This window comes from Crotalus tigris, unplaced genomic scaffold (assembly GCF_016545835.1).
Source record: "Crotalus tigris isolate CLP2741 ecotype Arizona unplaced genomic scaffold, ASM1654583v1 scf7180000017834.3080900, whole genome shotgun sequence".
Classification (NCBI taxonomy): Eukaryota; Metazoa; Chordata; class Lepidosauria; order Squamata; family Viperidae; genus Crotalus; species Crotalus tigris.
The window spans coordinates 1,845,829-1,870,334 of record NW_024096662.1 but is presented as its reverse complement, the minus strand read 5'-3'; the positions used below and the strand labels follow the sequence as shown (position 1 = coordinate 1,870,334).

Sequence of the window (24,506 nt, the reverse complement as noted above, 5' to 3'; positions counted from 1 at the left end):
GTTCAAAAGGTGCTTTTTCAAAAGGCAACTGGACAACTGAAGAAGCTTCTTGGATGAGAATGGAAACATCTTCTAGGAAAATGTCTTTTGAAAAAGAACCTTTTGGAGTGCCCTTAGCAGTTAGTCTTGGTTAATAACATTGGGAGAATAACCATGTTGGAATCTTGATTTCAGTGTATTCTTTCTGCTTATGTTGGAAGGTGGGAAGAGGGAAATCTAGAGGAAGAAACTCATGGCTTATCCAACATTCAAGGACTTACTATTAAAAATGCCACCCCTGTTATTTTCAGATATTTCCATGACTGTACATATGTTTCTTAGCAGTTCAGAATATATAGGAAGTTGTTTTGCATGCATTGCATTAAGATGTTCTTTGAATTAATTTAAGTTTAATATGTGCACTCCTATAAACACAGGGGAAAAATCAAACTGGAATTTTTAGAGCCACCAAAGAAGCTGGTATATTATTCACTAAAAAACTCACTTCAGATGTTATATTGTTTGCATGAACAAGTCACTAGCACAAACTCTTCCAATAAGGTCTTTTCCTGTTAGAACTGAGACTACAAATTCAAGGATTTCCAGTCAGGAGAAAGTTGCACTGGTATAACCAATTATTTATAACTGGTTGGAATGGCATAAAATTTGTGTTCCAAGATTATCAGTGTCAAGAAATTGGCATTAAGACTGCAATTGTAATTTGGGAGAAATGCTACATATGTTAATAGCACTTTCTTCTGAAAAGACATGGACCCAATTACAGTGTAAATCACTTTATTGAATAGACAATCCTTCTTTGTGAGATAATGCAAAAAGGGTTACCACTGATAATTAAAAGGCCATAATGGAAAAAGCTAAACTAGATTTTCTGTCCTTTATGGATGAATGTTTTTGTTTTGTTCTTCCTGTTCTCTTTCCTCTTTCCCTCCACATTGTTTCTCTTCCATACCTTTTTTAATGAATGTATAATGAATATTTTATATTTGCTTCAATGCAATTGATTCAGTATTGATATTTTTTTTCAAAAAATGTTAACTAACTTTGAAATGACCATACAGGAAGTGACATGAAATATATTATATTTGAAAAATGCAGTTAAGCATTATATTTTCTTTTAAAAGAGAATAAGAACAATAAATGAAAATAGATGAGACTAATAGGGTGAGAGAGGCATCATGTAATGTTTTCATAAAATGGACTAGTTACTTGTTTAAAACTGGATAGGGAGTGATAAATGCTCTGTGGACATGCCTTTATGCCAGCCAAAGGCATGCATGTAAAAACAAAATCCTCTCCAGATGGATAATATTATGAAAAAGTTGTGCCCACCCTGTTTGTCAGGGTACACTATGATGATTTCAGAAAGAACTGGACAGGATGCTATGATATGTAAAATTAAATATCTTAAAACTCCTGGAAAGGAATAGAGGTTAAAGCATAAATTACATATTGTACCTATTAGGGCTGACCTTCTAAATGTACTGGCTTCATAGAAAATCTCACTAAAATCAAGTAAATCCAGGGATTAGCCTGCAAGTTTCCGTGCCTTTGGGTAAAATTTGGAAAATATGGGAGTTGTCATTGTTTCCATTGGTTTACTTTCTTTAATGAACTTAGTCAGTAATTCTGGTTAATTATTAAGCAAAAATACTAAATCTTTTCTGCAGGGGAAAAAAAGCTGACCTTTCTGTACCAATATTGTGTTCTGTCTTTACTTGGTGCTCCCAATGTTAGGTACCAGATCCAAGAGATTCCCCCCAAATATCCTTTTAGCATTGGCAACTCTGCACAGCAAAACCATTGACATAAAATGATGCTTGGCCATGTCTTGCCTCTTCCATGGGAACAAATTAACATTGGCATTCCAAGCACAGGAAAGTCAAGAAATTGGAAACACAGTTCAGATTTGGCCGGCACTTTGAAATACTGTACCATGTGCTACTGATGTCAATTAATGAGAAGCAGAGATTTTGCTGAAGGGGTCTGGTTTTGAAACACATTAACACACATTCAGCATGTTTGCACAGGAACTAGATTATAAACATCTTGGTTCCTAAACAATAAGAGCAAGTACGCTGAGATTTGCAGTCTCAAAACTGAGTACATCCAGATCTGAATTACATGTTCGGGGAGTGTAAGGATTATAGAACCACAAAATATAGATTTTTTTTAAAAAATGGAACTGAATGTCTCTCCTTCAAAAACAGTCAAAAAACAAAAAACAGCAACACCAAAATTGTTTGTAGAATGCTGGGCTATTAAGAAGGAAAAAAACATTCCTAGCTGTTTACCTAATGCACACATTCTCTGCACACAGAGAAATTTTCACACAGAGAAGACTTTAGGTAAGAATAGAATCTGGGATCTTTCGACTATCTTCCATTATGAGATCTAAAAGGCTCCTGGTCTTCCAGAAAGCCATGAAGGTTTGGGGTAGAGAGAGGCTGGAGTCCAGGAAAGAACTACAAGGATGTGTGGGGATATATTGTGTTTGGGGTGCCAGGAAGATTTTGGTGGCTTCTGGGGTTTTTTTTAATTGTTTGTACTATTATTATTGCTTTTGAGTCACCCAGGGTTACGTTACATGAGCTAGGTGGCTATCCAAATCTTATAAATAAATAACCTGGCCTCTACTGTGCAAACTCTTGAATTCATTGATTCACCTTATTTTTATCAGTCAATCATATCAGCTGCTTTGGGCTTTTGTTGCATTAGAAAGGCTGAGTTGTGTAAAAACTAAATATTTATCATTTTAACCACAAATTAACAGTTTCTGTACAAATATTAGCATTTCCTTGCTGCGGTTCAAGGAGCGAAGTCATAAGAGCTTTAACAACATATTTTATTTTGATTAATTAAAACCAAAGATTCTTGCAATTTGATATATTGATTCTAGCAGTGGGATCTAACCCCCCTTTTTTCTTTAATAATACATATAGACAGCTGCACCACTCACCCACTGCCCTTTTAAAATCTAATCCCCACATTCTTCCTGACAATAACATGACAGGATCCACACATCTCTGCATTAGCTTTAACCCCAGTGACACTGCCAGAATGTATTAAACTAAAGCATAACATGTCCCATTTAAAAAGAAATCTGTCAACAGATCTTGACTCAGCTTTGATAGTAATAAGCTTTGGGAGAGAAAAAAATCTTTCCAACCATTTTTGCCTCTGCCAGCCATTCTTTTCTCAAATATGTTCCAAACTGAGTAAATTTTTATTAAGAAAAGAAGGATGTCTAAATAATCGTTGAATAAGCTACAATTGCATGAAACACAATACAGCATGCCTGCGAGTCTTGCAATAAAACTCTATCCAAACTCATGTGAAATAGCTTCACCACATCCTTGACATCCATTCCAGCTGGTGACTGAGTCCATCTTTAGCTGTCAATCACCAATATGGTGGCACTACATGAACACCTAGCAGCAGGTTTCAAGATGGGGTATTATTTGAGGCCTTACCTTAGTGCTTTGAAATCATAACTGTGAGGAAAATGACATGCAGTACCCTCCAGGTAGACTGAGCTGAGAGACGGTAACTAGCTCACCCAATGATCTTCTGTAGCTAAGATCAAACTCGAATCTGAGCTTTGCAACTCCTAGTCAAACACTTTAAATAATTAGGTCATCCAGGACAATCAAGCACATTCATCTTTTGAGGAAATACTGAAAAATTACTTTTGGCAAAATTATCCATACAAAATCAAGCCTACTATGGTTTTTATGTACAAACCAAAATAAACTAGGCTGTAATTCCGTAGTCTTTTACTTGAAAGTATGCCCCACTAAATTCTTTGGGCTTCACATTAGTATAGAATTGTTAGAATCGCAGTTCAACTCTCTTTTGAGCAGAATCATTTTTTATATATATACAAATTCATTAGTTGGTGTCAAAGAATGTAATCTATTCCAATAATTGTGGTTTCATTTTGGGTAAGTCGTGTGTGCCAGTGCATGGGTTACAGATTACAGTATGCATTAATTCACCATTCTCTGGCTCTAATTATTGTTATGTCATGATGGAAGAGAGTTAAAGAAAGCTTAGCGAATGTTCTTTCAAATTCTGCATTAACTTGCATTACTCAGCCTGGATCCTTCTCGTGTAGTAGTAGTAGTAATAGTAGTAGCAGTAGCAGCAGTAGTAGTAGTAGTAGTAATAATAATAATAATAATAATAATAATAATAATAATAATAATGATGATGTTGGAAGGGACCTTGGAGGTCATCAAGTCCAATCCCCTGCTCAGGCAGGTAACCCTATACCATTTCGGACAAATGGCTGTCCAGTTTCTTTTTAAAAACTTCCAGTGTTGGAGCATTCACCGAAATAACAGCTATTCATTTGAGGAGAAGGCATATACAGAAGCACTTTCAGGTAAAAGATGAATGAGAGGGATAAAAGTGCAGGGACTTAAGGAAAAACCACTTCAAAGCAGATTGCTATTGATTAGATCAATCCATGTCAAGTCAACTTTTTTTCAGGGACAATGGGTTTGAGCCATGTATAAGCAACCCTAAATGTAGACTAAACTCACTTATTTACTTCCTTTGAGACAACATGCAAGATTCTTCCAGTGTGATTAATCCACTTACCTGGGCTCATCTTTGGGCCTAATAAAATATTTCTATTAGGCCTTTCAAATCTTTTTTCATCCCATTCTAACCAAAGGCCATCTTCACTCTGAAGTGGAGTCTTACTTGTTGAAAGAAAATCTGTTTGTTGTTTTTATTTTGTTCTTCTTTCCCTTTCATGAGCTGCTATTAAGACCATTTTTTAAAATTATTTACTCTGCTTTTGAAAGGTATTTACACCTCATCAACATGTCACAAATAGTTATTTTACTTCAAATATGCCTAAATGAAAACATTTCCACAGAGGTCATATCACACAATTGAATAAAAGAAACCAATTACCAATAGAAGAGAATCCAGCTTCCTCCATTGATTTTGCTTGTCAGGAGCTGGCTGGGAAAATCACAAATGGAGACCACCTGACCCAAGAATGCTGCAACTATCATAAATCCATGTCAGTTGTCAAGCACTTGAATTTTGATTACTTGGCCATAGGGATGCTGTGGATGCTTATGTCAAGCACCCTTCAGACAAATAATCTATATAAAGAAGAGTATAATGTCCTTTACTTAGGGAATGTATTAAACCTTATTCTGTAAACCAGAGGTGGGAAACTATGACCCCTTTATGACTTGTGGGTTTCAACTCCCAGAATTTTCCTGAGCCAGCCATGTAAGTTAGCCATCCAGTATAAGCCAAGTCTATGCAATTAGCTTACGGTGTCGCTGGTATATCAATTCTTCCTTAGTCATGATAAAGATATGTCCATTGAAATCAATAAAACTACCTTAAGCCCACTGATTTAAAGGCTCTATTTTGACCATTATTAAACCTAGATGCAAACCAATGTTCTATCTAAACCAGGGGTCTTCAACCTTGGCCCTTTTATGATTTGTGGACTTCAACTCCCAGAATTCTTCAGCCAGCATGCCTGGAAGTGCACAAGTCACAAAAGGGCCAAGTTTGAAGACCTCTGAACTAAGGCAACCTTTTCCTACTCAACAAACTGCTCTTTTAAGTTTTAGATAATTTGGCTACCTACTCCCAAAGATGTGCACATCAGCTGTGGTTTGATAGTAATATGTTTTCAAAATCAACCAATAATCAAAATAGCAACCTTTTTTGCTACACCTTGTTAATTTTGCATGAAGCAATAATCATCTCCACCAAAGGTAATTATTTATTGCTTCTCTTCTCTAGATAATACAGGGAAGCCATTTATTTTATTTTATCAGTTTTTAAAATGTGAGAATATCAGGACCGATGCATAATGCAATATTTCTGAAGCAAAATTTCAAAAGAAAATCCTACACAAGGTCTTTCAAACCTATTAATATAGTGATTTCCACAGATGCAAGACATTCACATTGGAAAATGAGAAGATAAATGTCATTTTATAATAAGAGTGAACTAAGACTGCCATGTGAGAGTGGGGGAAAAGAATTTAGACAGAAAAAAAAGAAGCATTTCTGTTAAAAACACAGGAGGACATTGTTACATATTTTCAGTGCTTTCCTTTGTGTTAAAAATGTGGAAAAGAATTCCTGCACAGAGACATTAGAAGGAGAAAAAGTCTACATTGGATGCCTCATCTCAAACATGTGAAAGGTTTGGGAATCAGAATGTTTTTGACATAAGTATGTATAGAACTTTACTCATTCTTTCCCTTGAAATGTTCAACCAATTATGGTGAGGGCAAAAGGTAAGGTGTCCCATTTTTAGTCCAGAACATTCAAAACATATATTCTCTGAAATGTTAAGATTTTTTTTTTTTTTGGATAAGCTAACACCAGATGCGAATTTAACTCTATTGCCACCTAAGTACATAAGCTAAAAAAAAAAAAGTAATATACAGTACATCAAGTAATGTCTGTATATCCCATTATTATCACACAAAATAAAGGCAATATAGATCACCAAAGTTAATATAAGATCAGTCTAACATGATCTTGTTTGGCATACACTTTTGAAATTGCTGTAGTTCAACCATCCTGAAGTATGGTTCCTTGCATCAACCATCTGACAGATTATTGATTAAGACATGAGTTAGTCTGGCCATATCTATCTTCTCCAATATGGTCCAAACATTATCTTCATAACTCTTTCCAACTCTCAAAATTCTTCTTCACCAGAAGTTCTAAAGCAAAAGAAGAAGAAGAAGAATAGTAGACAATCTAATGTGTTTTTTACTTAGCTTCCTCTTTGCCTATCAGATTCATGGTTTTACTACCTTGTGCAGAGCAGAGTTATATGACCCAACTCCAGTCTTGTAGGAATCATAATTCTAGGAAACACCAGCTACCTACTCCTAAGCCAGGATTGAGAAACTGATGGTTTCTAGATTGTAGCTGAAACCCAAATACCATCAGCTCTAAATGGAAATTACCAAGGGACTGAGAGTCACTTTTCAAAGTGAGATGGGAGGCATATAAATTAAACAATAAATAAATAAATAAATAAATGCTGCAAACACAGGAACACTGGAGAACCACACACTGTGAAGTTCTCCTCTGTTCTAAACAGAAGCATTTTTATGATTTCTATATTCTGATACAAAGCAAAAGTACCTATTGGCTTATTCTTATTAATATCGCGCATTTAATATCATGCATTCTGTTAGAATGATAACATACTTTTTTTTCCCTCTCTTTCATTTAAATCTCTAGGGGGTTATAAATCCCAGGGTATAAGGAACCGATTCAATGTCCAGGCTTTCAAAACAAGGGAAAAGGCTTAAAAGGATAGCAGGAGGGGGGGGCAGGGGGGGAATGTTTATCCTGAGGTATGGACCACATCATGTGATCCTTGGCCTTTTCAGGGCGGAAGATTTAATCTGCTTTGTTTCAAGTGGGAAACGCGCAAAGATCAAATAAGTTCAAATGCAGGTCAAATATCCTTCAGAAATTCTTTTGATTTATACAAGCAGGAAAATGTCGTTTAAGAAGGGTGATTATGAAAGGGTTACTACAAACACAGCTGTATACATACTCATATATCTGAAGCGCTCTAAAGTGGGGGGGGGAAGGAGGATTTGAGGGGGAGAGAAACTTTGCGACATCTATATTAACCTTTGGCTGTATACCAAGGAAGGCCTGTAGTGAGATGGAATGTAAGGCAGCTTTTCCAAATTTTAACACAAACCAGGTTACAGCTGCAAATGCTTGTCCCCTTACATTCCCTTTACAAAGTAATCCCCAAAAGAGGGTGCCCCCCCTCCTTTCTCCTACACAGTTGTAGAAAGAAAACTCTAATACCCTACAGTGCTAAAAAGCTTGTTATTAAATGGGGCAAAGAGATGGGTTTTTTGATGCCAAACACTTGTCAGGGGGAAAAGACGGGGGAGATAAAGAGGCTGCCAAATGGTATGAAGTAAACTGAAACTCCAGGGTTTCTTAAGCATCTTCATTTACATGAACCAAAAGCCACTTTTCTATACTCTTTCCAAGAATGACTAATTTTCCCATTCCCACCTCCCTCACTTACTTACTTAGTCAAGCATTTAACCACAATTTTAAACGTGTCAATGAAGCAACTGGAGCTGACAGCGTTTTTCACCGAGGCTGGGTCTGAAAGGAAACCATATCTGAAAGCTGCAGATATTTTCAGCAGCTTGCTCCAAGCAGGTAGGGAAGCACTGCAGGCAGCTGTTGTGGAAACCTTGTTAAATTTAAGACCAAAAAAGACTGTGGAATGAGGGGGAGGGAAGGGGAAGAGAAAAGACTCCCATACCGGCCTTCTTTCAATCCAAACAAAAGTAGATTTGCTCAAACAAAACAAAACAAAAATTTAGCAAACCTTTTCAAAGGGCTCCTCAGAAGAGCAAAGACCAGTCATAAATCTGCCAGAGTGATATCTTATTGCAACCAGATCACTAAAGTCACCTCTGTGAGTTTATGTTATTCTTTTATTATTAATGAAAATTAATGAGTCATACTTCTTGGATCTGTTTCATAAGGTCTCCAGCTGATACAGAAAAATCTGCTTTCTTTCATCAACATTATCATCAGCATCAGCATCCCAGATCATTCCATTGCAGTATGAAGGTGTCTTCATTTGAAGATTATGGACTACAATTTGTCACATTGGGTCCAGTGTGTACTGGCAGCTGGGATGGTTTGCAACCTCCCAGTGTAAGGCTGAAAGAGGATGATTGGCCCAAAGTTACTCAGTTACCTGTTCCAGACCTAAGGGATCTTGTTCTTTCCTACTCACTGGCTCTCAACAACTGCTTCTCTGTCCCAGAGTTATGTTTTGTGGAATAGCTTCCCAACACAATTTGCACAGCTTCAATCCTGTTGATCTTTTGAAAGGCATCTTTATGAGATGCTGCAGCATTATTAGGTCTCCTCTGTCATCACAGACGATTTTGCTCCTGATAGAATAGAATAGAGTAGAGTAGAGTAGAGTAGAGTAGAGTAGAGTAGAGTAGAATCTTGGAGGTCTTCTAGTCCAGGGCTTTCAACCAGTGGTATGGGTACCACTTGTGGTACATTGGCACCTGGCAGATGGTACGCGACCATCCTAGAAAAGTAGCAGGGGAGGGAAATGAGCTGAACCAGTGCAGCACCGCACAAGCCTGAGCGAGAGATGGCTGGAGCTGTAGGGCTGTCAGGGCTCAGCGGAAGCGCCAGGATCAGCACCAGGCTCCAGCTGATCCTGGCGCTGATCCTGGCGCTTCCGCTGAGCCCAGAAGAAGCGCCAATCAGCTGGAAAGCAGCACTGATCCTGGTGCTTCCGCTGAGTCCAGAAGAAGCGCCGATCAGCTGGAAAGCAGCACTGATCCTGGCGCTTCTGCTGAGCCCTGAAGAAGCACCAATCAGCTGGAAAACACCACTGATCCTGGTGCTTCCGCTGAGCTCAGAAAAAGTGCCAATTGGCTGGAATGTTGCAGCATCTCCAGGGTCTTGTGATTTACATTCAGATGCTTGACAACTGATTCATATTTATGACAGTCACAGTGTCCCAGGGTCATGTGAAGTGAGCAAAAACTGCTGCAACCACCCAGCAGACAGGGGGGGGATAAAAATCAAACACCCCCCCACCCCACCTCCGCTGCCAATCCTCAACAGAAATGCTCACAACAATGAAAACCTCGGACAGGAGGAAGAGCGCGGCCGGGCAGGCAGGCAGGTGTCTTGCTCAGCTGTGGCTTGGGGGGCACTTTTTTCAGTGCCATTGTAACTTCAGACAGTCACTAAGCAAACTGTTGTAAGTCGAGGACTACCTGTACTTTATCACTTTTTTCCTTTTTTCTTTTTTTTGGGCGGGGGGGTCATCAAGTTTTCGACACCTTGCTAGACGACTGGTGGTACTCGGATGTTGCCATATCCTAAAAGTGGTACAATGAGTGAAAAGTTTGAAAAGCTCTGTTCTAGTCCAGCCCCCTGCTCAAGCAGGAGAACCTATACCATTTCAGACAAGTGACTGTCTAGTCTCTTCTTAAAAACCTCCAGTGATTTCTTCTCATCAACTGCTTTTTACTTCAGCTGTACAATTTCAGGGTCTCTCTCTGTTTCCTCTGAGAAGCAATCCTTTTACTCTTCCTTCAGTTGTTATGCATTCTTTCTAGTGAGCAAGTTCAAGCTGGCTCCCATGAGCCATGGCAAAACAATAATTACCAGTGGTAACAACCATTATACTTACAAGCTCCAACTTATCACCATCTGCTCCAAATGGTAGAACTTGTAGTCCTGGAGTATTGGGTTCAGTCTGACTTTTAATTCGGTAATGGACACTTCTGCTACGAGGCTTTTGGGGAGAACTTGCTGCCACAGAGAGTTTTATAATGCACAGCTGCCTTTTCCAAGGCAACATAATAGTAATAATAAATTTATATGCCGTCTGATTCCCAGCAACTCTGGGCAGTTAAGATGATGTCCTCCAGACTGTCTTGATGTGGCAACCTCTGGACTTCCCAGCTATCATGGACAAAGAGGAAGGTATCTGGAATTTGCAACTGGTGCAAAATGTAGTCATTTGGCTATTAATTGATACAAGATATAAGGATGACAAAATATCCCTATTGAAAGAACTGCTATTGTTGCCAATTGTTCTCTGAGGACAATTTAGATTATTGATCTGGCCTTTAACTCTCAAAACAGACGAGAGCCCGACTCCTAGAGGGACCCATGTTCCATTATGAATTGCCTATATGTTAACATTGCAGGAGAGGCCCCCATTGAAAAGGTTGTTGCTGTCAAATGCCAGTTTAGGATAGAGGCTGTTTTGCATTGGTTTCAAGTTGTAGAATGCACTTATTTCAGAGTTTATCTGTTTATTTACAGTTTTCGTAGCTGAGCCTAATCAGAAGACTCCACCTAGGTTATAATGCCAAACTATACAGGAATTGAAAACACCTCTGGTGATCAACTAGGGTTAAAAACTCAAAGGAACAGAGTTGCTGGAAATGCTTTTCGAAATATGTTAGCCAGATTCAGCAGACCATGGGGAGCGGAATGTTTCAAAATGTGATGGCCACAATGTCAAAGTAACTATATTTTACTCTGCCTATACCAGGGGTAGGCAACCTTGGCTCTTTTATGACTCGTGGACTTCAACTCCGAGAATTCCTCAGGAATTCTGGGAGTTGAAGTCCACGAGTCATAGAAGAGCCAAAGTTGCCTACCACTGGCCTATACAGATGCAATTTGTCGCCATCAGGTATCTAACTGTGAATTGATTTTATCATTAAAAAAGTGAAATCACTTTCACGCTGACCTCAGATGTTAATGAGCTTTCTGGGCAAATTTGTAGTTTTCTTGGGTTGATATAAAAGCACTTCCTCTCGGATCTGTATTGTTATGGTTCCCTATCATAGAATTTAAATTTTAATATTTTGCATTATTTTCTAGAAGAATTCTGCAAGACATTTTGAATGCTGCTTCTGAGCCACAGGATGGGGTTATGGCTTGAATTATTATTACTGCAATTGTTATGGTACCGCTTTTGCTTTCTAGGTAGGACAGCATTCTTCCCTTTAGGACAGGGGTGTCAAACTCAATTTCATTGAGGGCCGCATCAGCATTGCGGTTGCCCTCGGGAGGGCAGGGTGTGTGGCCAGGGTGGGTGCAGCCTACTGGGTGGGTGTGGATGGAGTGGGTGTGGCCTACTGGGTGGGCATGGCCAGCTCTATATTGTTCGCGTCAATTGTGCCTGTGGGGGCCTGGGCAGGAGTGGGACAGATCTGAGGGTCTCTGGCAGAAAGGGGTGGGACCGGGGCAAGCGTCAAGGCATGGTCCATTTCTTCATTCCTCACAAAGGGTGACACCTCCCCAGCATGCACCCAGGGGGCGGGGTTGATGCAGCAGGGGCTGGTTTCTCGCTGTTTCTAGATGGCCTTGTGGAACTAAGACTGAATATATTTCGGCATAGATGGCCACCACAAAATTGTACATTGGCTCTCGGCCGGTTTGGGCCATGGCCACGGCAGCGGGGGCCGTTCCCTCACTGTTTCCAGGATGGCTTCATGGGCCACATGAAACCATTTCACAGGCCGCATCCGACCCCCGGGCCTTGTGTTTGATATGTCTGCTTTAGGGAAAGGGTTTCTCCAGAAGGCTTCTACAAAGAGACTTTTCTTCCATGAGAAACACCGATTCACACTGCAGCTCCCATCATCCCAGTTGAGCATGGACACCAGCTTGAGAAAGGCTTATACTGAAGAATGAATTAGAAATACATTTGCTTGGGGATTTGGGGAAGGACGGGGAGAAAGAGGCTGGATTCTCGAGAATAACCACTTTCATTCTAACCTGTTTCCCCAAACTACTTAATTCATTGCTAGCCTCCATTTATTCCAGTATATAGTCTGGGTGTGTCCTGAATGCAAGATGAAACACTTTATTTTCTTCTACCTCTTCCCCAGCTATTTACATATTATGTATGGAGGGGGCGGGTGACATGAGTCTCTACTTTCATGGAAAAGTTTTGTTTCCTTGCAGAAGCTCTGGGAAAGCCAACAATCTGAAGAATGGCTTGGGGCCTGTTTTGAAATAAAGGAAGCAAACCATGTTTGCTAGGCAACTGCCAAGCACTTGCTTACTGTTCTTATGGAATTTCAAAGCAATGGGATCTGTCCAGGTGATGTTCTTTTCCTTACTACCCTATTTTGCCAATTTACAAGAAGCACTGCCAATGTGATGAGACTGGGAAACTTGTAACTCTGCCTACCTGGAGAACTATTTTTTCCTTTCTCATCCCTGCCTTTACTGGATCTTAGCCTAACAATGCAGACTACACCAAATCTACAGAAGTCTAAAACTACTTTTATTAAGGTGGACTACAATAACAGAATCTTAGTAGACCAAAGAAATTAGTGGCATAAGAAAATAAATTATAGTTAAATCTAATGTTCACACTTCTATACACCACTTCATATACTGCCTTTTGTGCTTCTCAATTCTCTTTTTTGAGGATCTTGTCAACTCAATCCAGCTTTAATTATTTTGGCTTTTCTTTTTCTTTCATCCCATTTACTGTATATACAGTATGTGTGTATAAGCCCATCCAGAGATAACTGACCCTTAAATTTTTAACCAGAATACCATGAAAATGTGCCACCTATGGATAAGCTGACCTTTCAAATGTTCATACATTTTAATTTTGACAATTGACTTACCTGCAAATTTAGTGAAAAACTGAAGGATCTACTTATCCACAGATGGCCTTATCCATAAGTATACAAAGAATATATGGGTACAGTACTTTAAAAAAAGCTAAGGGAATATTGTATATACTCACAGATAAGCTCACCCACAAATAAACTGAATGCAACTCCAGTGGAAATCAAGTTTTATCCACAATGGACTGCATCCTCCTTCAGTAGCAAGTGGGCCTATACCAATTCTTCCATATGCTAATGAAGTAGCATCTGCTTCACAGTGCAAGTCAGTTTAAGGTGAGGCCTTTAGACCCTTGACTGATGTTGCAGAGAAAAAAAATTCATTGCCATTAGCTAATTAGTGATCTTCACCGAATGGCTGCCCAATTACAACTGTACAGGCAGTCCTCGACTTACAACAGTTCATTTAGTGACGACTCAGTTACAACAGCCCTGAAAAAAGTCAGTTATGACCATTTTTCACACTTACAACCACTGCAATATCCCCATAGTCACGTGATCAAAATTCAGATACTTGGCAATTGATGGTTTATTTATTTATTTATGACTGTTGCAGTGTCCTGGGGGGGGTCTTCTGATCCCCTTTTGAGAACTTCTGACAAGCAAAGTCAGTGGGGGAGCCAGACTCACTTAACAACCGTGTTACTAATTTAACAATTGCCGTGATTCACTTAACAACTGTGGCAAGAAAATGGGGTGAAATTTATTTAACAAATGTTTCACTTAGCAACAAAATTTTGGGGCTCAATTGCGGTCGTAAGTCAAGGACCACCTGTAGCTGGAAAATAAATAAATGATATTTAAGTAGAAGAAATCCAGGATTTTGAATACTTGGGAATTACATTTAAATCTTTTGCTGCCCGGAGGGAGCAGATAAAATCTGTTTGTGGTTTATTTAAGACCACTAATGAAATTCTTTGTTTTACTATTTCCAAAGCAGCAACAAGTAAACCACCATTATAGACATTTAAAGTGAAAATGCTTTATACTTTTACTTCTTTTGTCTTCACATGCTTCTTACAGGCTTCCAAACTGGAGCAAAGGATAAAATCCGAACCTATTACGGTGTATCTATAAATTCATTCCCTTTCCCTGGCCTGAAGTATCACCTGTATCTGCCTTTCCTCAAAATACTTACAGATAGTCTTTGACTTACAACCATAACTGAGCCCTCAGTTACAATCATAAGTCATGTCATTCGTTAAGCAAATCATCATGTGACCGCACCTGATTTTACAACTCTGTTTTTGTGGCAGTTGTTTGGCGAGTGCTAGGCTTGTAAAACCAAAGCTGCAAGCAATAGTTAAGCAAATCCATTGCTTGTAAGGAGACTAATGTTTTTTGCCAGAAACCAGAAGTAAACACCAGTTTCTAGCAAAAATAAATCATAAATCATTGTCCCAAGACCGCAAGGTGTTGCAAAAAGCCATTAATGTGGAACCGTTGCCAAGTGTAATCACGTGACCATGGGGAGGCAGTCATCAGAACTTTGACTTCAGGTTGTAAGCAGCTTTTTCTGAATTCACTGTAACTTTAAACCAGTGGTTCTCAACCTGTGGATCGGAACCCCATTTGGGGTTGAACGATCATTTCACGGGGGTCGCCAAACAACGCAGTCCACCATTTTTTTCCCCTTTTCCTTAGCTGTGCTACTCCCTTTTATTCTATTGGCTTTTGAAAGCCAATAGAATAGACTCTCTTGAATAGAGTCTAATTCTATTGGCTTTCAAAAGCCAATAGGAATTGTCCAGGCTGTCTCTGCCCTGCTGAGCCCGCCAAAAGTCCCATTCTGCAAACGGTGCTGCACCAGTTGAGTAGTCCTCGACTTACGACCGGTTGAGTAGTCCTCGACTTACGACCGGTTGGGGGTCGCGGCATTAAAAAGGTTGAGAACCACTGCTTTAAACGGTCGTCAAGTGACCATCACAAGTCAAGGACTACCTGTATTCCAAGGTTCCTCTTTTTAATAATCTCCATCATTTGTTCTCCCATTATTTGATCACAACCCAGTTTTGACATGTGGTCTGGCATTCAATCCGGCAATTTAATCCCATGATAATCTTTCCAGATTTGAGCACTTCTGTGCTTATAACTTCTAGAATAACATGTTGGATGAGAAAGTTGTATATCACAACTGGAAGGTGCTCAAAAGAAATAAATTCAATAAATGAGTATAATGGTTATATAGCACAAAGATATCTGGAGGGTACTTGATTGAAAAAGTCTGAATTATGCATTAATAATCTCATTCCCGATCCTCAGTTTAAATCTGGAGAACAAAAGCAGTATAGGTAATCCTTGGTTTACAACAGTTCATTTAGTGATTTTTTCAAAGTTACAATGGCACAGAAAAAAAATTATGACTGTTTTTCACACTTACGACCATTGCAACATCCCATGGTCACATGTCCAAAATTTTGCTGTTTGGCAACTGGTTCATATATATGACAGTTGCAGAGTCCCAGAGTCATGTTATCCCCTTTTGTGACCTTCTGATAAGCAAAATCAATGGGGAAGCCAGATTCACTTCACAGCCATGTTACTAACTTAACAAGTACAGTGATTCACTTAATAACTGTGGCAAGGAAGGGTCATAAAATGGGGCAAAATTCATTGAACAAATGTCTCACTTAGCACAGAAATTTTTTGGCTCAGTTGTGGTTGTAAATCAAGGACAACCTGTGGATATAATTTACTTGGACTTCAGTAAGGCATTTGATAAAGTAGACCACAACTACTACTTGAGAAGATAGAAAAATGCAGGTTAGACAGCATCACCACCAGATGGATCCGTAGCTGGCTGACAGGCCGTACTCAGTGTGTGATACTCAATGGAACCGCATCTACATGGAGGGAAGTGTGTAGTGGGGTGCCCCAGGGCTCTGTTCTGGGCCCATTGCTCTTCAACATCTTCATCAACGATCTGGATGAGGGGATAGATGGGGAAATCATCAAATTTGCAGATGACACCAAGCTGGCAGGAATAGCCAACACTCCAGAAGACAGGCTTACGATACAGAAAGATCTGGACAGACTTGAACACTGGGCACTAACTAACAAAATGAAACTCAATGGTGAAAAAAGCAAGGTTCTACATTTAGGCAAGAAAAACCAAATGTACAGGTATAGTATAGGGGGTACCTTGCTCAATAGTAGTAACTGTGAGAAGGATCTCGGAGTCCTAGTGGACAATTATTTAAATATGAGCCAGCAGTGTGCTGCAGTTGCCAAAAAAGCCAACACAGTGCTAGGCTGCATTAACAGAGGGATAGAATCAAGATCACATGAAGTATTAATACCACTTTACAATGCCTTGGTAAGGCCACACTTGGAATACTGCATCCAGTTTTGGTCATCACGATGTAAAAAAGATGTTGAGATGCTAGAAAGAGTACAGAGAAAAGCAACAAAGATGATTAGGGGACTGGAGGCTAAAACATATAAGGAACGATTGCTAGAATTGGGTATGTCTAGTTTAATGAAGAGAAGGACGAGGGGGGACATGATAGCAGTGTTCCAATATCTCAGGGGCTGCCACAAAGAGGAGGGTGTCAAACTGTTTTCCAGGGCGCCTGAAGGCAGGAGAAGAAGCAATGGGTAAAACTAAGCAAGGAGAGAAGCAACCTAGAACTAAGGAGAAACTTCCTGACAGTTAGAACAATTAACCAGTGGAACAACCTGCCTCCAGAAGCGGTGAATGCGCCAACACTGGAAGCTTTTAAGAAGAAACTGGACAGCCATTTGTCCGAAATGGTATAGGGTTACCTCCCTGAGCAGGGGGTTGGACTAGATGACCTCCAAGGTCCCTTCCAACTTTATCATCATCATCATCATTATTATGGATCATTGCACACTCAGCCAGATGTTCAGACTGGATTTGGCATTTTGTCTACCTATCGAGTCCTTACCCAGGACCTGGGATAGGCAGATGTGGATGTTTGATGTTATTATAGGTATCGTCGCAGGATGGAAGCAGTTCCTAGTAAGGCCGCCTTTTGCTATTGACTAACAGCGAATTTGTCAATGCCAATGGTGTTCAAATGGTGCTCCAGTTGTTTTGGGATTGCACCCAAGGAGCCTATTACTATTGGTACTACCCTTGCTTGCTTTTGCCACAGTCTTTCTATTTCTATTTGTAGGTCTTTGTATTTTGATATTGTAAGTCTTTGTATTTTGTCATCATCATCATCATCATCATCATCATCATTATATTAAAAATGGGCTGTTGACCAGTCATCCAATACTCATAGCTGCCTCAATAAGTCAGCCTCTGCGATTCACTTGTCTTCCAGAAATGGTGCTTTCACACTGCAAACTAGCTTGGCAGAATACCCCCAAATACTGTTCACACTCTTCTACTGACAATGAAACGTGGCTCAGCACCCCAAAAGCCTGTCTCAAACGTCAAAATGTTCAGAGTGGAAAATGGATGGTATATGCTGAGAATTTTAATTCGGTAAAAAGACAGAACCACCATCAATCAGATCTTGATATCTTCACAAAATTAATCTCTGGATTGATTCTTGGGAAGAAAATAGGATAACAGATAATACATACAGAGAGAAAGGTTAGTGGTATATATACATGTATAGATATATAGATATAGATATATAGATATATAGATATTCAGATTTCTTTTTTGCTGACAAGAGTTAAAGATTTAAGTGGGAGACTAGTATAGCTATTTCAGACACATTTGTCTCCCATTTAAATTTTTAACTCTTGTCAGTAAAAAAGAAATCTGAATTTATAATGTATCGCAGTTGCGACTTGAGCCTGCTTAACGCCCCTAGTTGGGGGGGGGGGCTGCAAGACAAAAGAGATTATAAAAAAGTAGAACTGCAGTATAGCAGTCAAAATGCCAAGGTGCAATCAATCAGACCAGTCTGTCTGAAAAACGTTCTGTATATATAGATATAGATATATAGATATAAATATATAGATATAGATATATTCTTGAAATATCACTGGTTATAAGGAAATACAGTTTTTTCTGTTTCCTTTTTTGATAACCTCAAGACAACTTATGGAAGGAAGAATTGCATATCTTTTTCAACTTCAGTACATGTAGTCGTTGACTTACAACTATTAGTTTAGCAAACTGTTCAAAGTTACAACAGCCCTGCAAAAAAGTTACATTCAATCAGTCTTATAACTTATATAAACAGCCAGCTTGCTTAACAACAAAATTCTGGTCCCAGTTCTGAAGGACTGCTTATAACCTCCATGTATCTTACAGTACATTACAGAATTACAGAATTACTTAACCATAGCAAGAGAAAAAATAATCACCACTTATTCCTCCTTTATCTTTTGATGCTTCTTTACAACTTACAAAGCCACTCTGTCTTTTCTATAAAGGATTATTTGTTCCTGATACAAAATCTTTTAAATCTTCACCAATCCTTGCAAAGCTCATCCACTTTGCACCTTCTTGAAAACTCATTCTTTCACTCTTAGTAGCCGAGGAATAGAAAAGGGAAAAAACAATCTAATTTAAAATACAGAGAGAGAGAGACAGACAGACAGAGATAGAGAGAGAACAGGTTACATTGAGTTATTTCAAATATAGAGCTGCTTTAGTTCAACCTATTAACTACATGCAACCTTTTTAGTGCTATAACACTTCCTCACTGCAATACCTTTTCGGTTTTGTGTTATGACACTTCCTTGCTGCCATAGTTCAACGTATGTAACAAGACGCTACCTGGGAAACACAATGCCCACAAGAGTATCTTTTTTCTCAACCATGGCACAGTTTAAGACAGAGGCTGCAATTTTGAAAGATTGCTATAGAAAGCTTTCAATTAAAAGAGGGGAGGGGGGGGAATCTCTCTGACAATAGATCTTCTAATTTTCACTGTCAATAGAAATCTGTATGCTCCAAAACAGGTGCTGGGCTTGACTATATAATATAGCCTAGTGAGCAATGAGTCTAATTCATTAAAAAGTCTATAAACAAAATGGCCTTTGTCCTACAGAGATGAAAGACCTGAAGCTATAATGGGATGAAAGTGTACACAAGGATGAAGAAAGCTATTAGAGATCTATGTCCTTTCTTAAACTTGTCCTGGCATGCATTCTTCACAGGGGAACAAACTCATGCAGAGAAAACTCACTTTTTTCCACCTGCCTATGTGAAAACTACTGAATCTTTCCTATCAGCTTACTAATGAAAAGCCACACTAACAGAGAGAAAATACCACTATGATAGAATCATTATTTCCAGAATAGCATATTTCCTGCTACAGTGTAGCCCAATCCATATTAGTGGCATAACCAAATGTTTTCCATGCATTGAGAAGGGGAGGTTTAGATGATTCCCCAGAAATGCAAGTGTTTCTCAAGCTTGGCAAAACTGGCTGGGGAATTCTGGGAGTTGAAGTCCACACATCTTCAAACTGCCAAGATTGAGAAACGCTGCAAGCAATATCTTTCATCTCATGCACTACTTCTTCTAGATCTGGGTTCACACCATACATTTAATTCAGTTAAATGCCCAGGACTTATATTAACATAACACTGTAAACTTGAATAATTTTAGGTTTTACTAAAAAGATGTGTGTGTGTGTGTGTGTGTGTGTGTGTGTGTGTGTGTGTGTGTCATTTCACCTGCTGTGTGAAGCTCATGTTAGGTTATTTTTTGATTCAGAGGAGTGTGTGATACTAACAATGCATTAACTCAGTACTAGATTAATTCACACAATTAATTCACACCAAGAGACTGAGGTACAAGGATTTTCTTCCCCGTCCAAATTCACATAAGCTAAACTGGACAACAAAAAGTTCAGAACAACAAAAAGAAATTTACCAGTTGATTGCAATGTTTCTCAATCTTGTTAGCTTGAGGATATATGGAATTCAACTCCCATGCTGGCTGGAAAATTCTGACAGCTAAAGTCCACACATCTAAAGGTTATCAAGGTTGAGAAATATTGGTTGATTGTATACATGTGTCATGTAAGAACAGGACTCCAACTTGTAGAAATATATCCTGCACAGAGATGCAATATAATGTACTATGAACTATGCATTGATTTATATAGTATCAAAGAAACTTCAGTACATACATTGTGCTAAATAAGGATAATTACAGTCTCTCTATTCAGTGTTTCAATGGAAAAGTTTCTAAAGTTTTTCTGTTTTTTTTGGGGGGGGGAGAATACAACTTTGGGAAAATTGCTTAAACTTTCAGGCAGGCTAAGTTCACACATCATGTTAAATCATAATGTGCTTGGTTTGGCTTTATTGCTCAAACATACATTCTTAAAGCAACTTTCCCTGGCCCCACTATTGATCAGATATGTTGCCCTTCACCTCCTAGAACAGGGGTTCTCAACCTTGGCAACTTTAAGACTTGTGGACTTCAATTCCCAGAATTCCTCAGCCAGCTTGCTGGCTGAGGAATTCTGGGAGTTGAAGTCCACAAGTCTTAAAGTTGCCAAGGTTGAGAACCCCTGTCCTAGAATTTCCATCCAGGTTGATTTAAAAGGCTTTAAGCACCTAACACTTTTCTGTCCTTTAAGCCCCTCCCCCCCATAGCTAGGATTCATTGATTGTCCATGAAACATTTTCCAAAACTATCATGTGTTAGTCACTTTTCTTAGCTGGGTGGACATTTGGAGAATCAGAAACCAAGCCCTAGGCCACTGCACCTCATGTCGCAATAAGAAAGAAGAATCTGGCTATCATTTGTGCCATTTCATATGCAAAGGAAGGGTGTGTCCCTCTTTATGACTTTCTTTTTGTTTAGGCCAAGCTGGGTGCTTCGGGAAGGGGGAATGGTTTAAAGTTCTCTCTGTTCTGAACTTTTATAAAGATTTGGTGTGGATTCAGAGACATCCAATCTGTAACATGCGGTGGTTTCACAGACAACACATGATCTAGGCTAAAAACAGATACACAGAAACTCGTACCTATAATTATACATTTTAAATAGAACTTGGCCCTAGAGAGTATTCTACTCAAATCCAGCTGGTTTATTCAACCCCATTAACAAGAAAAGAGAAACCCCCATGAATAATAATTCTCCATTAAAAAAAAAACAGCCTAGCCAAACTGAAAAACGACCAATTTCATTTAATTTGTTTAAAGCCATTGCCATATGCTCAGGCTTTGCTCATTACAAAGCCATAGCAAACAAGGAATTATCAGGAAATCTTTCTTCATCATTAAGCTCCCAATCCACAACCTGCTTTGCTTTTTTTACCCCCCACCAAAGCAAACCTTTTCCTCATCTGAATAGATGTCTCATACTTAATGAGTTTGTGGACTACAAACCAGATTGAAAAGAATTTCATTGAATAAAGCTAAGCAAGCTAGCTCTTTAAAACAGCTCTGAGCTTTCTTCCTTCCACTGAGACCTTTTCATTTGTAGATGCTTCTGCAGCGATTCCAGTGCTCTTCAAAGTGGTCCAAAATCTTTAATGTGAACTACAAGCTATGACCAAATCCTTGAGGTCTCAGACCCAAGACTGAACTCAACATCATTGCAAATGCCACAAAGAGGAGGGGATCAACTTATTTTTCAAAGCACCAGAGGACAAGACAAGAAACAATGGATGGAAGCTAATCAAGGAGAGAAGCAACCTGGAATTAAGGAGAAACTTCCTACTAATGAGAACAATTAACCAGTGGAACAGCTTGCCATCAGAAGTTGTGGGTGCTTCATCACTGGAGGTTTTTAAGAAAAGACTAGACAGCCCCAGTCTGAAATGGTAGGGTCTTCTGCTTGAGCAGGTGGCTGGGCTAGAAAAGCTCCAAGATCCCTTCCAGTTCTATTCTGATTGATTGAGAGAACTAAAAGTGCATATGTGATAAGATTTAAGATAACAATAATCAACTGTTAACTTATGCAAATTATCTCTGAGCCATTTCCAGAGTGTATTCATAAAAACTATAATTAATTCATTTATGATGCACAACAGTTCATGATTGCAAATAAAACTGAGAACTCTTTAGACTAATTCTCCAAACATCTTGATAAACAGTTGGTATCTTTTAGCAAACTTTTGTTCACACTTAACCTAATGTCCAGTGCAAGGCTATTTTCACAACCTTGCACTGGACATTTAATCAGTGGATTCGATGAGGCTATGGTATCATCAAATTACTCCACAACAAAGATTGCATGGTATGTTCCTATATATTTTTAAGTAGAAGAAAACTAAAAAAAAAATGTTTCTAGTTTGTATTGAGGAATTAATCTAGTGTTTGGGGAGGCATATTCAAGATTACATTATCTAACCGAACCATATGCATAAGGAGATTAAAATGTAGAAAATTTCACCTGTCCACTGGATGACACAAGGATCAAACAAAGTGTTTGTCCGACTATGTTATTGCAAGTGTAGAACATAATGGATTCAGTTACTACAGATTAATTAATCTCACTAGTTAAAGTCTTGCAATTTGTCATCAGTCCCAGTCCTCTGTTTTCATACACTAAAGGCAGTGCCACTCATTCCCAAATTAATGTGTGCGGTGTTGCAACTTTAGATTCATGCAGGTGCACTTTACAAGGTCCTTTAAGGCCAACTAATTGCAAGATTTCAAGGGGTAGCTTGAAAAGAAAATATGTAATAGGCTTGAAGAACACTTAAAGTTGGTTACCCATTAATGCAATGGGTCTCATATCTAGAGGGGAAAGTTGCTGAAATCCAACAAATCCAACAAGTCAACCTTTTTTTTCATTATTCAAGGTATATGGTTGGAATAAATACAACTTAGTAAGAATCCATGTTGATCTACAAAGGATTTTGGAGATGATAGCTCCCCTGTTTGATCATAATCCCAACCAGGCTTGAGAATATTCAGACTTTTCTTCTTATGGTGTCTCCCCACATGTGGTTTTAAGAAAAATAAATGGAGCTAGCTCTACCTTCCTTTCTAAATGCCAAGTTGGACAAGGGTCCCAATCCACAGATTTGGCCTTCACAACATCAGGAAGCATACACTGAAGACACCATGCCAAGTATCTAGAGACACACTATGGTTCATGTGGCTGATGTGGGGATCAGAAATGTCCCGGAGACAAAACTACTTGGTAATGGTGAGAAAATCCAAGCATTTAAAAAATACCAAACAAAATTCTGTTTACTTAACAAAGGATCCAAAGAAGCTGTAAGAAAGGATGGGGTTTTTTTAGGTTGTTTTTTTTTGTTTAACCTGTGAATCAAGTAAAAGTCTGGAAGGAAGACAAACAAGAATACCTGACTGATTCATGCCAACCATAAAGAAAAAGAAAGTTGCTGGAAGGCTAGATTCAGGTTTAAGCAGGCCCTTAATGACCCAATTACTGTGGGTCATTTTTGTTACCCACAATACCTCAGATCAGCATGGGGCACGGAAGAAGATGGCTGCCTCTGCCATTTAGTCAGGGACCTGCATCTGAAAATCTAGGACAAGCATCTTCAGTGGCCAAAGATCTCTGGCAGGTCATCAGCCTTGGGGGTCCTAGGATCAGATGCTGCTCCCACCTCCATTAGGTTCTTGTTGGCTTCCCGAGAGCCACCTTCTACCTCAACCACTTTCTATTAAGCGCTACCAACCACTTTCCACCATCATCCAGAGACTCACCCATGTTCACAAAGCTCATGACCATGTCTGCCTCGGTGAGAAAACTGCTGTCCTGCAGACTGGCCAGGGGAGGCCCTTGAGTGCTGAAGATGGGCTTGTAAGGGTAGGAGAAACCTTCGCCACCTTCACTGGGGCCCTCTTCCTCCACCGACATAGCATTGTAGAGGTCCAGCATGAACATGGGAGCCGAGTTGTCCTTGCCGTGCAAGTGGGGCCTCGGCCGGTGAGGCAAGCCCAGGATGGACAGGATCTCCCGCTGCATCTCCCGGCGCTCCTGGCTCCGGAGCCTCCTGTGGATGAAACTCGAGTGCACCTCGTTCTCCAGGGTGAAGTCCGCCAGAGCGCACCGCAGCTCCAGAGTCCAGAGGAGGATCCAGACGATCCGGGAGGCAGCTGCTAGCTGCTTGAACCACTCCGCCGCGTGCATCTCCGTCACGGGTGGGTGTGGGCGGCCGGGGGGGGTGCAGATCTAGGAAGCCAAGGGGCTGAGCGGCGGCAGCCGGACGAAAGAGCTGACCATTAAAAAAGGGGGGCAGCTGAGCGGAGCGCCCCGCGGAGGGATCACTCGGCTCGGGAGCTGCCCTGGGAAGCCGACCTCGAGGCGCACATGATAGCCCGGGCGATCGCGGCGGGGAAGCGGCTCAGTTGGCAAAATCCATACACGGGGGAGGGGGAAAAAAAAAAAGAAAGGAGATCGAGCGATCCCCCCACCCCCACCCACCCGCCT

At 39.8% G+C, this 24,506-nt stretch overlaps 1 protein-coding gene across 2 annotated transcripts in view; it reads right to left on the bottom strand.

The window, feature by feature from the left end:
* The window catches only part of BMP7 (bone morphogenetic protein 7), a 96,299-nt gene extending 71,851 nt beyond the window's left edge, over nt 1-24,448 (bottom strand). The window contains exon 1 of one of the 2 annotated variants that reach the window (XM_039343257.1): nt 23,780-24,448. In XM_039343257.1, coding sequence (XP_039199191.1) covers nt 23,780-24,206 — 427 coding nt within the window. In that variant the 5' untranslated portion in view covers nt 24,207-24,448. The remainder of the gene's footprint in view (nt 1-23,779) is intronic. The other variant, XM_039343258.1, reaches the window with a different exon arrangement.
* Between the last annotated feature and the right edge of the window lie 58 nt (nt 24,449-24,506).